Genomic DNA, 13,220 nt, shown 5'->3' with positions numbered 1-13,220 from the left:
ACACATCTCTTCCTCCACCTCCCCTTTACTTTTTTGCCCCTTCCTCCATCTTTCCTTTACTATTTTGCCCCTCAGTAAAATTTTATTTTTAAAATTATTGTTTTTTAATTTTATTCATTTATAACATATTTCACTGATAACCTACGTAGTTCCTTGTATGAGTAAAATATTTTTCTGCAAAGCTTGGTGATCGTGAAAAGAATTATCAAACAATCTTCCTCTTGTTCTCAGTACAGTAGGTGGTGCAGTGCGTTTATGGTGTAGTGTCCTTGTCGTGGTTCCTCTCCAAGTACGTAGTCATAATCCTTCCTATAATCCTAAACCCTAAACCCTTCCCATACTTCCAATAATCCTTTTAATATCCAAGCCTATAATCCTTGCATGAGCCATAAAATAAAAACGAAACGAAAAAGCAACGCTGCCTCTGGACGGATGACATCCTTCAACGGATGTCAACATCCGTTTAAGGCGAAACGGATGTCGACATCCGTTTAAGGCGAAACGGATGTCGACATCCGTTTGAGGGAGGATTTCATGTTCTGTCAGACTCTCCAGAACTACTGCATGTGATATATTATATGTGTACCTCCAAAGAGTATATATCTGGTACAACCAATAATCACAATATCTTCAATTCGTTCCAGATTCGAACTCACTCACACAATCCGACTTCAGTCCTCAAGAAATTATTTTGCATTATCTAAAGAAAAGGTTACAGTGTGTTCATAAGCCAAGTTGCTGAACTTGAAATTTGAAAGAAAAAGAGAATTGGTTCCAGTGGTCATGGTGCTAAGTGTGAACATCCAAGATGAATGATTCCGACATTCTAAAGAGAAAACGGATATAGGTTTTATCAGAGAAAGGAGAATAGGTTTAGAACATGATCTTGCGTGGGTAGCACAGTGATAAGTGAGAACATGATCAGTCTAATGGTTGTGGTGGTTGACAGCAAAAGCACAGCAGTGGGTCTTATAGTGCGATTTTCTGTACTTGAACCCAACCAACTACTGCATGTGTACTGGGTGAAGGGTAAATGCTAGAAATGGAAAAAAAAGGTCGCATTGTTATATTCTCTTAAGACTATAGCATTCATGGCCATCTGTTTTAATGGGTTACTTGTAGCGTTTATTCTAAACTGGAGTCTATTATACAGAGACTTTCTGCTGCATTGTATAATGCTGTATATTTTTTACTCCATTTTAACTTTTAAGGATATAATTGTCATTTTAGAAGGATATAATTGGCATTTTAGAAAATTGGGGAGGTGGAGGAAGAGATGTGTGGGGGTGGAGGGAGCAACTCCCCACCTCTTTTTGTTGAAAAAGAGCGGGTCCAAAACCTTTTATGATGAGTTTTTATTTATTTAAAATTTTCTACCAATTCTCACACTTTACTTGTTTTAATGGCAGTCACATAACTATTAATTATTTTAAAGAATAAATATTTTTATTATCTTGTTATGATTATTTAATTTTAACAAAATTTTGATATAGATAAAATAATTGTAATTCAATAGTTTGCTAGATAAAACCAACTTTTTTTTACATAAAACTTTGGTAATGTAATATATATTTAAAAATCAAAGTCAACAAATCTTTTATTAAATGAATACAAAAAATATAACAATTATTATGAGGGTTAATATTTTTTAAGTTGTGCAGGGTTAATTGGATGACCATAATTTCTTGTTTTTTTTTTTTTTCTGAACTATTATTGGATGATGACTGCACTTATTTTTCTGGCTCCCTCTAAAATTGGGGATGGAAACTTGGAAAATGTGAAGGAACTTGTAAAACTGAGGACACAATTTCTCATAAAATTGGGATGCAGAATTTACAATTTATGTGACAAGCTTGTAATTTAATAACTTTACACTGTTGTACCATTATTACATTAAAAAACCATTGAATTTAGATGCCGACTTCCTACTTGGTAAGTTCCTCGTGTTTGATGATATATGACAGTATTATGTTTTTTTTTTTCATATACAGATAATTAATTACAAGATACTGAGATAGCTTTGTTTCTCTTCTTGTTCTTGTCCCATTATGGATCATCGAATTTGAGTACGCCCCAGTGACCAAAGGCCTGTATCCTTAACAGGAGCCTGAAAAAGAAAACAACATCATGAATCATAGGACAAAGAATTTGAGTTAGGAATTGAAATTGGTCACATTGCTTACAGGTGCTTTCATTGAAGGGAAAATATTCCAGAACCGGAGAGTCTCATCCCCTGCTCCAGTTACTATTGTCTGCAATTGTTCCAATAAAATTAAAATGTAAACAAAAAATGAATAATTTCTTTTCAACTATGTTATGTGGGAACATTCAGTACCTGACCATCAGGTGACATTGCAAGGTACAGCACTCTCATGCTATGGCCAGTTAGAGTTGCAACCTGTTCAAAATTTGTCCATAAGTTTACACAGACAAATAGTTTTCTGATTGTAGTTTATCTATAATATGTAGAATTGTCAAAGCAAGTACCTTTGCCAATGATGGATACTTCCACACCATAATCTGATTTTGGGAGTATCCGTGTGTACTTACTAGCTCATTCACATTTTTACTCCAAACAAGGTTGCAGACCTGCATATCATGCATTAAAGTGGTTGAGTTGAGATGTTTTTTTGTTTGAGTATGGATTAAATGTCTCAGTGGCCAAAAATAGAAAAGAAATAAACCTGGCTCCCAGTGTCAACACTGTTTAATTGATGGCCATTTGTAGTGTTCCAAAAACGAATGCACCTATCAGCAGTTCCACCGCCAGACACAAGGAGACCGCTTTGGTGAGGTGACCAAGCAATGGCCTTAACTGCAGCAGTATGTTCTGTGAGTCTCAGAGTTGGTTGCTGAGAGTGTTGATTCCATACCAGGAGCTGATCATATAATAAAACATAACATGAAGAGCAAACACAAAAATCTTAACAAGAAATACAGAATAAAGAACTTTTTTCTAGACTTGGTAAAGAAAAGGAAGAAAAGTATACCTGATTATCATTACCACCAGAGGCAAGTTCCCTGTCATCACAGGACCATTTCAATCCACATACCTGCCACAAATTGAGGGATAACAATTGTTAACAACTTCTCATATTCAAGTTCAATCTATATTCCTCAAAATATTTTTACCTCTGACTTGTGGCCAACGAGCTTGTTAATAAAGTCCCCTGAAACCCTCATGTCATGCTGAAGTATGTTCCTATCCCTGCTCCCTGAGGCCAGAATGCGAGAGTTCCATGCCAACACACCAGTCCTTGTCTGATGTCCTCCCATAGTTCTGACCTTCTTACACTGAGTTCCATCCCAAACCTGTATAGCATAAAGCAAAGTGTATCTTCTTTATTTCTTAATCATGAAATGAAACAATTCATGGATGAATAAACAAAAATCTAGAGTGAGACAAAGTACCTGAACTTGGCCAAGATTTGTACCAATTGATATAAAAGAGCCCTCCCGGGTCCACTGGACAGAACATACACCATCATAAGGACCCAAGTCACATAGCTTAGTCACCTGAAAACCACATAAATATATTTTGCTTTAGATTCTTCGTGAGAGGAGTTTTTGGTCAATATGAAATTGTTGGTAGCTCACTTTACTGTTTGAAGCGCTCCAAAGATAAACACAAGTGCCTAGTCCCACAGCAAGAACATTCTGTGAGGACCAGTCCACTAGATTCAAGTAAAAGTCATCCTGAAGTGATGGAGCATCCAGAACCTGAATAATGCACAACCTTGTTCGATTTTAGCAATCAACAATCAAGTTCAGTAATCCAATATATATACAGTGGGTTTAACTTTGTTCAAGCTACATTAAGGACCAATATATATCTCAAAAGCTCAAGTTTGGCATGTGTAACACAAGAACAGAAGCATGAGATTACTTTCAGAGCTGAAATTCAACTTCACTGAAGAAGCCCAAAGCTTGAATTGTTTGTTAAAGGCTCATGATCAACTTTATATGTAACATAATGGTAGAGATTGGTACACATGTAACAAACGGGACATCCTATACTCTCCCTATACTCTCTTAGGGAGGATGGAGCTAACGGCAACATCCTAATAACAATAGTGTTACCCTAATATCCTTCTTTAATTGTTTCCACTACAGTTTTTCTAGATCTTCCTCCACTACAAGAAATTCTTACATTGTCAAAAATCACCACATGTACGGTCTTAACAAATCTCCATATTACAAAAATTGTCATTGTACAAGGATTGGATAAAATTCAGGAGATTAATAAGAACTCAGGCACATGGCGATCTCAGATAATACAATAATTGTCCCACTGCAAGTTTGTCAAATCATAACCATAGATCTTATACATGCACGCACAAAGCATTCCGCCAACTCCATTCATGACAGATATAATGTACTAGTTTTATTTGCAAACCCATGTATTTCTGTCGCCATTTCTACCATCAATAGTAAATATTAATCCGAGAGCACTGAGATCCCTAGGGTTTAATGTTTAGAGACCCTTACAACGAATTGACTTTCCCAAGAGAAAGGTTATCTTCCACACTCACAGTCAATGCATAACAAGCTCACCCATTGCCACAGTTGTCTCAAAAATAGGAAGGAAAAGAGACCAAAAGTGTTTTTATTCAAAATCACAAATTTGCATGCCAAGAAGAATAGATACATTGAAATGAATAAAAGGGAAAAAAAGAGCTTGCCTTGTGGGGTGTCTTGGGGACTTTCCGGGGTGGTTTGGGAGGCGGAGTAGAGGAATCAGAACCGAAGGTACTCTGCTGCCCCAAGATGGAAGGAGAGTAAGGGGAGGAAGGCGCAGTGGAGTGATCGGTCTTGAAACGGAGCATGTTTTTGCTGGGACTGATCGGCGAGGGAGGAGCACCTGCAGAAGGAGAAGAAAGAGAAGAAGGAGAAGCAAAGTCAGATCCAAAGAGTTCGCGTTTCAACAACCTGGAATACGCCTCGTTACTCCCTTCCTTCACCGGCGATGGCCTATCTACGAGGCCGAACGTGTGGAGGCGTGAGGAGGAGCGGCAGGGGATGAACCTGTCGCTGCATGTGCTTGATTTCGAAGGTGAAGTAAGGTTAGAGATGGAACGGAGAGAAGAAGGAGAAGTGAGGCTGGCAATGGAACGAGAAGAAGATGGCGATGAAGCAAAAGTGTCAAGGCGGAGTGAGGTTCCGGACATCCCAGCTGGGAGGTTCAGACCCGATTTCTTGGTTTGAGGAGACTCCATTTTCAGCAGCTTCTACTGTTGGATGAATGAAGAACAGAAGAAAGAGACGATAAACAATGCTAGAGAACGAAGAAAAAACCCTTTCTCTCTGTTTATGTGAAAGAAAACAACAGATCAAGATAGAAAAAACAGAGAGGGAGAGAGAGACAGAGTTTTGGTTTTAGTGATGATGGAAATGAAGAATAGTGACTTATTATAAGTTCAACGGTCGAATTTCTGAGGAGCGTGGGAAGAGAAAAGGAAAAGATAAAACAGCTAGGTTTTTGGTGTGCTCGTAAATTTATTTCCTTATAAGAGATTTTCCAACGGTCATTTATTCATTTACTTATACTGCATATAGGTGAAGTTTTTTTTTTCTATGATGTTTATTTTATTTTCAATCAACTATTAATTTAGTGTATGTAATGTTATATTTTCTTTCAAAATGTTTTTGAAATAATGAAATTATTTTAAACATAAATAATGAAATTATATAGGTTGTAATTAAACATCATACTATACTATAACAAAATGCGACATACTCCTCATCATTTTTTTTAAAATTATTAATCCTTAGTTTCAGTAAAATGTACTGAATTATTTAGGGGAGACAATCATACTTAAGAGATTACAGTCATTTTCTTTAATATAAGATTGTGGGAATTCAGGATTTTTTTTTTCAAGTATCGGTTTATAGCACAAATGTGTTTTGCCTTTTTTCATAATTATTTTTAGGGATTTTTAATAGTTTTCAAGTGCTAGATTTGTTGGGAGGATCTCATACAATCATGGTAATTATTGATTATGAATTTGTAAATGTTTAAGAAATCATAGACATGTTTGAAAAAATATGTTTAAAAAAATATCAAGTGATTATGTTTGCAAAATTTTAGACATTTGAAAAACAATAATCAAATTACGTTGGAGTGATTTGAAATACAAGATTAGAAGGATTTCTTGCAATAATTATGAGTTGGTGTCTTTTCCATTTATTAGACTTTTTATTTTGGGATGTAATAACTTTTTATTTGACTTAAATAATACAATCACCGAGAAAAATATATTTTAAATAAAAATTAAAATATGATAGTTGTATTGTAGATTTTTTTTAAACTATTTTACCATCATTGAAATTTAATATATATAGTCAATGTTTTAGTTCCTTCCCAATATTTTATGTTTCATATGCATCTATATACAAGTAAAACGATTTTCTTCATTTTATTTCTTTCTTACATTCTTTTACAAGTTTTGTTCCAATAACCTGTTGTTTTTTCGAAATCTTTTATCTCATTCCTCGTATCTTTCAAGAATAAGTTTATCAATTCAAAATATATCAAGTTCATGATCAATATTTTTATTATATTAGTGGATGTTTGATTTTTTTATTTTTCCATCTTGTATTCCATTTAAACTTGGATTCATATGTTAATTCTAAGTATTGAAAGGAAAGATTAGATCGAATTTATTGGATTTGGAAATGTGTTTTTATTATAACTGTTTGGGAAATTGATATTATTCTTGTCAGTTTATTCGTGTTCTATTCTTTGTATGATTTTTTTGGTTGTATTTAGTATAATAGCACATGAAGTTGGAGGCCTGAAGGACTTCTGACACATTTAGGAAGTTTTGGATATTTTGAATTTCGTTAAACCCTATGAAATAAATTACTTTATAAGAAGGTAAATAATTTGATTACTTCAGAGTAAATTATTATTTATTCTTCTGAACCACCTTTAAATCTAAATCATAAGTTAAATATATTAAACGGTATGTTCTATGTATTTTTTTTTAAACACCAATCATTCGTTATTTTTAATGATTTAAATAAAGATACTTTATAATAACGAAAACTAGTTTCATCCTTAATTTTAGTTTATTATTTGTAACACCATCTAAGTATTAACATGATAGTCTTGATATAGTATTTTTATTTTTGTTTAAATATAACATGTTTCTGTTTTGCTTTAATGATGTTATTGAAATACGATAAGGTCAGGCTTGAATTTGCAACAGATCTCATATTTTTCATTATTATCTGGTCACATTTCTAATATAAAAAACTCAATACAATAAATCAAATAATTTAATTTTTATAGTAATGACACGAATTTTAGCTAGCAAATGAAGAAATATTTTATTTATGCAAACGAGACTCGATATCTTAATTAACACATGACGGTCTAATTTGTTAGAGGGAAGTCTCTTAAAAGCCTTTCTAATTAAGTGCAAATGAAATTTGACATAATTTAGATAGTCATAATTTTTTATTAGCACTGATATCATATTTATATATGGTTATTTGTTTAATAGACAAATCTCAGAATGTTATGAATTGTACAAAAATTATGTTTAAATATGAGTTTCATTATAATGCATGATTATATCTATAATTAAAAAAATTAATATTATATGTTGTGGATAATATTAGAACGACAACTATTAAATAGATTAACGAAGGTCTAGAATGCAGTATACTGTTGTCTTTGCCACAGGTATGAAACGTGGTAATGTGATTTAAATTAATCTTTGAACAACATAAAAATGTTTAACACGTTATAAGACAAGTAAAACAAATTCAGTAAGCACAGGTAACATCAATGCTATATGAATTTATGCAACAAGACGATATTCTGTAAATTGAGGTATGATTTACAATGAATATTTTAGTTGATAACTGCGGAGCCAGTCTTCACCCTTTTCAAAATAGTCCATCCTACTGAAGGTTTGAGAATGGAATTGTGGGATTGTTGCATATGCAGCAGCACCACGCCATGCATCCATAATAGGATCCAATGCTCTGACAACCTTAATGGGTGATCCACATGGTCGAATCATCCTAATTCCGGCTTCAAGCCGTTCAATCATGCCGGGGAAAATAGAACTTCCACCAGTCACAAGTATGGAGCTTGTCAGTCTCTTTTCCAGCTCTTCATCCTTACACGATAACCTTCTTATTGACACCCCAGCCATCTCATCTAGCCCTGCTTGATCAACTGCCATCCAGTTTGGATTGAACAAAATTTCAGGGCATCGGAACCTTTCCACACCGATAACAATTTGAAAATCTTCTTTGGTTAAAGAACGACCACGTGACGCCTCAGCAGGTTGAGAGCTACCAGTTTCTGGCTTGGGCACGAATGTTGGATCCAAGTCCTACACCAATGCAACAATTCAACAAGATTTTTGTGAGTCATCATAAGCTTTTGCGGAATCCACACAACACGTTAATATAGCTAACCTGCAGCTTGGAAGAGATGCGAGCTAGCTCAGTGTCATCCTCATCTGGTCCCTCGTCACCATCATCATTATCTTTACTCATTAATTTGTAAAGTTGCCAATCTTCATCTTTGGCACCGAATGTATCTTCATCCTTACCACGATCAAAGGCAGCAGTTGTTAAGAGCCGCATTCTCTCCCTCTGAGAAGCACTGAGTCTCTCACCACGACCAATGCCACCAGACAAGTTATTTCCATTGGAATGATCTCCGTTTGTCTTGAGCCGTTTTCTCTGGTCAACTTTCTCTGAAAGGTCTTTGTACTTGGCACGCAATTGTTCCAAGTAAAGCTCTGGGTTCTCTCTATAGTAAGAAGAGCCAGCCAAAAAACAATCAGAAAGGTTTTAAAAGCACAACAGAGAACAACAACTTGTAAGCACTCAAACCTTGGTAAGACTAAAGATTTTATTCATGTTTTGTACAACAGCCATAGCCTAATCCTTCTCTCCCTTGATAAGATACCAAGTAAAGAAAGTTTTTTTTTTTTTTCCATTTTACCAAGTAGAGATGATGATAAGCTTTTTGACTCGCATAAAACATACAGGCGTTTTTCCTCCTCTAACTGTTGTTTCCTTTCTCGCTCCAATTCCTCTTCATAACGCTTCTGCTTCATTCTCTGTCGTCCATCTGACATGGATTTGAGTGACAGCTGTTTCTTTTTTTCAACTAGCTATCAACAAAGCACACCCACAAGTACATGGTCAACATCACATCGCACAGAGAACAACTTGATAAGCTAATAGATACAAAACTGACCTGTTCAGGGGAGAGCATGTCGTCAGGGATGTTTATAAGAGAATACTTTTCATTAATGCCAGAGTCAGCTTTTTCGGTTTCAGCTTGTTCACTCTTTGGTTCACCTTTTGCTTTACGTAAAGATTGAGTAACTTTAATGCGGGCAGATTCTATCTCCTGCCTAGAGACATAACCAGTCTCTGATAGGAAAGACGGAATATCACTGTCTTCAACTTGTTCAAGCTGTTTTAGAAGAAATTCCAAACCATGCAATTCATTTTCCAATTCGTTTATTCTAGAGGACCTCTTTGCCTCAGCCATTTCACGTAATCTTTGACCCTGTCTCTCTCTTATTGCTGCCTTTCTAGCAATCTCTTCTTCAGAAGGAGGCTCCTCCGTAGGGGGTGGAATCCAAGGGAGCTGCCAACATCTGGTTTTTTCTTTAGCCTCCTTAGATTTTTTCTGTCAAACCATTAATGAAGTAAAATCTTAGAAACGGATAAATAGTATATAAACTTAGACTGAAAAGAAGAGTCTTTCCTTACCTGAAACAGTCGAGCTTCAGAAGCATAATCTGGTGCAATATAACAATGTTCCATCTTCAGGTCGTCAACCTTTTCCCATGTAAATCTAGCCCTGCATTAAGAATTTTAAAAGACTAAGAAATAGTACGTTTTTAACAGAAGGGTTAATATGATACAGAGGAAGGATGATTTATACTCACATATGATAAGGATATTTCAGTGAAAGAAGTTGCTTTAAATAATCAGTGACATGGAACCCACCAACATTGGTTCGGCAACATCCTTTATATATAGGCTCCCCATCCACAAACTGGAAATATAGAGATGTGAAAATTATTATTAAGAGTTATAACACTTCATACACCTGATAACGTTATCTAAATCAGCAACTATGCAATAAAGCAGAATGGTCATTGAATTTATTTAAATATTTTGATGAATACTTTTCCAATTTATTCAACGGTATTCTTATACATGATTTTTTTCCCCATAGAGGGAAACAGCCTTCATAAAATAAGGTGGGAACATATTTTAGCTTAAAAACTGTTCACACCATCTTTTATAAACAGATGAAAAATTGTGTTAAGCCATTCATCTTTCTAATTTTAAATAATATTTTATAAGTGGAATGGAAGGAGATTACTGATTCCTAAATCTTCCTGAAAAAGTTTATACAGATCAACAATATTATTAACGACAGAGAACAGAAGGTCTGATAGTAGCACAGCAAGTGAGGTATACCAATTTAAAAAAATGTAACTTTTACTAGGCAAAAGGCACACATGTTCGCAAAACGATAATTTTTTCATCTTATACACCCCTCCTACATAGAGGGTCAACGAATGCTCAAAAGTAAACCATCAGACTAAAGAATTACGATATGAATGTGATCTACAACTTCAACGAATGACAAGTTATTTCCTTTACCTAAATATCCATAAATATCACATAAAGCATACCGGAATCACATGAGTTGTATTGAATCCAGGACACAAAGCAAGGCCATCTTTATCACAAACACCATGTTGTTGATTATATTTGTAGCTGAATGCCGCATCAACACCAAAGGCTGCCATAACAGAGAAACATAAATATCTAGTATAGAGTAGAAAAAAATATGTGTCCGTGATTAGGTCCAAACTAGTAACAACTATGTGACAAGATGTCAAACGCGGTCTTAATCGACATAATTCGAAATTCGTTTTTCACTGAAGACTTGCCTTGGGGAAAGATTGGGCATTAGACAACAGGCAAGCCAACATTCCAGTTCCTACAAAGGCTACTTGAAAAAAACTATTCTTTTTCTTTTTGTTAGGATTAATAAAGTATTGATACCTATAGATGGAACTCCATATGTCTCAAAAAGAAGTTCTGCCATTTTACTACGAGACTGAATTGGGTTGCATACACATTCAGTGATCAGGACAGGATGATCAATCTGCTCCGGCATTAAACATAAAGATAGAAAAGAGTGAGTTAAATAATTTAAAAGGTCAAAGTTTGAAAAGAGAAAAAATTGTACTCATCAAATAAAGTAACTCCTAGGTAAACTACAGAGACCAATAAGTTTACTAACATACCAAAAGTAGTAGTAGTGGTCTATGAAGTTTAAAATGTCATCACAAAAGAAATAACAAACAAAATGATAAGGGAAGAAAAATGAAAAATGCTATTTCAGTAATGGGCATACCTCTGATCCTGTTGCTCCCAACCTGTCAAATCCAAAGTCCAAAATCTATAAATGAAAGAAAATTTTAGTTAACACATCAATTTATCCATTGTCTCAAAGAAGGAAAATAGTTTCGGCATATAATATATACTAGGAAAAGGAACCTTGGTATTGCCTAGTGCAAGGCACCACTATGCTTGAGATTGTTCCAGGTTATTATCTATACGTAATTATAAGAAGACCTTGAAAAGCTGAGGTTCATATTTTAGGCAACAAAAAAATTAATTTTGGTCATGTTCAAACAATATATACTTTTAGCAATATTATCAAAATTCAAAACCTAGAATCCATGCAGAGGAAAACAAAGTATATTTTGGAATTTGGATACTTTCACTAAACATTTTAGAATAGAGTATCCCAAGGCTTGAATACACTAATCCTTAGGAGTTACTGCTTATTCTAGTGTCCAATTTGGACAAACCAACAACTAGATAAAGATATCTCATCAGTTCTCATATAGCAATAACAAAAGTATAACCTATGATTCTAACATACAGCTTCCCAAATAGATCATTTCCTGAAATAGAAATGCAACTTCACGTGCATATAACACCCATGCAAGAACCAACACAAATCACAGGCTAGAATAAGATCATCGAAACTGAATTCTAAACGTTTAATGAAATTCACATTGAAATGACTCCAAAAAACAAGTCCTTTATATACTCACAGGATTGTCATGAGGAAAAACTTACATATTCCATCATTTCAAATTGGTAAACTACATTGCTGTCAAATGCTGAGCGAGGTCCAGAGCGACTACAGTCAAAGTATTTCATTAATGCTGGATCATGGTCACCAACAATAGTGACAATTTCTCCTGTGTAACAATAGTGTTCCAAATAATTATTCAACATTCCAAAAAATGCCTTTTGTTGGTTCATTGCCAATAGCTCATAAGAAAGGTTCCTCTTAAATATAAGAGACCATGAACTCGCAAAAATAAATATATCTCAGTTCGATTTTATGTTTTTTACTAAATGAAATAAACTGACGAAAAATGCACAAGACAAAAAATAAAAATTGGTGTAACAAGTTAACAACTATAATAACATTACCTACACAGTTTCACCAACATTTTGGACAAACACAAACAACAAAAACAAATACACAACACAGTAACTAAGATGGAGAAGAACAAGAAAACATGGTGAAAACGTAGAGTATGATACCAGTGGCTTTGTGGCGTGGCCGTTGGACAATGCTGCGGAAAACAACACGAGGTTGAGTCTCTCCAGCCCATCTGATAATTCACCAAAAATAGCCAACTTTTAACGTTAAAATCAACAACCCGGCACGAGCTGATGCGAAAAACAAGTAAGCCCAAAAATAAAGTTTCAATTTTTAGACGAAATTAGGGCTCAGGAAAATACCCAATACGGAAATAGGAGGCACCATTGTCGATGACAATGGGAGTGGCGGAGCTGAAGAGAGTGTAATCAGATTGGCGCTGAATTTTGGAGATGAATGGCATTGTGTAAGTGGAATAGAAGAAGAAGAAGTGACCTTAATTCTGAGTGTTCCTGCAACTTGACAAACTTTGCAAATGGTGAACAACATAAGTAACAGACATGGTGAGCTCCGACCGATCCGGCTAACCCGAACCACAATACGGGTCGGGCTCAGTAGAAACGGTCCATTGAAGTTTAAAAAGTGTTATTTTTCTTCTATTTTTGTTAAGCCATGCAATAATGCAGTCTTCCTTTAGCAGCCATCTTGCCAATACCAATATGTATAATTTATTATTATAATTAATGGT

At 34.8% G+C, this 13,220-nt stretch overlaps 2 protein-coding genes across 2 annotated transcripts; both read right to left on the bottom strand.

Moving 5' to 3' along the window:
* Positions 1-1,791: 1,791 nt before the first annotated feature.
* On the bottom strand, positions 1,792-5,423 carry LOC108327760 (protein FIZZY-RELATED 3). The gene is made up of 10 exons (XM_017561458.2): positions 4,683-5,423; positions 3,598-3,720; positions 3,412-3,516; positions 3,133-3,312; positions 2,991-3,053; positions 2,685-2,879; positions 2,488-2,589; positions 2,336-2,398; positions 2,184-2,252; positions 1,792-2,107 (listed from the first exon to the last, which is right to left on the bottom strand). Exons 1-10 carry the CDS (start codon positions 5,214-5,216, stop codon positions 2,054-2,056), a joined length of 1,488 nt encoding a protein of 495 aa, XP_017416947.1. The 5' UTR covers positions 5,217-5,423; the 3' UTR covers positions 1,792-2,053.
* Positions 5,424-7,715: 2,292 nt separating this feature from the next.
* Positions 7,716-13,131, bottom strand: LOC108328201 (actin-related protein 5). Its single transcript, XM_017562026.2, has 12 exons — positions 12,835-13,131; positions 12,634-12,704; positions 12,157-12,281; positions 11,423-11,467; positions 11,068-11,170; positions 10,692-10,801; positions 9,933-10,042; positions 9,754-9,844; positions 9,230-9,670; positions 9,016-9,143; positions 8,437-8,776; positions 7,716-8,351 (listed from the first exon to the last, which is right to left on the bottom strand). The coding sequence occupies exons 1-12, from the start codon at positions 12,933-12,935 to the stop codon at positions 7,848-7,850; spliced, it is 2,169 nt and encodes a 722-aa protein (XP_017417515.1). The 5' UTR covers positions 12,936-13,131; the 3' UTR covers positions 7,716-7,847.
* Between the last annotated feature and the right edge of the window lie 89 nt (positions 13,132-13,220).

Source organism: Vigna angularis, chromosome 2 (assembly GCF_016808095.1).
Source record: "Vigna angularis cultivar LongXiaoDou No.4 chromosome 2, ASM1680809v1, whole genome shotgun sequence".
Taxonomy (NCBI): domain Eukaryota; kingdom Viridiplantae; phylum Streptophyta; class Magnoliopsida; order Fabales; family Fabaceae; genus Vigna; species Vigna angularis.
This window is presented reverse-complemented; position numbering and strand designations above follow the sequence as displayed.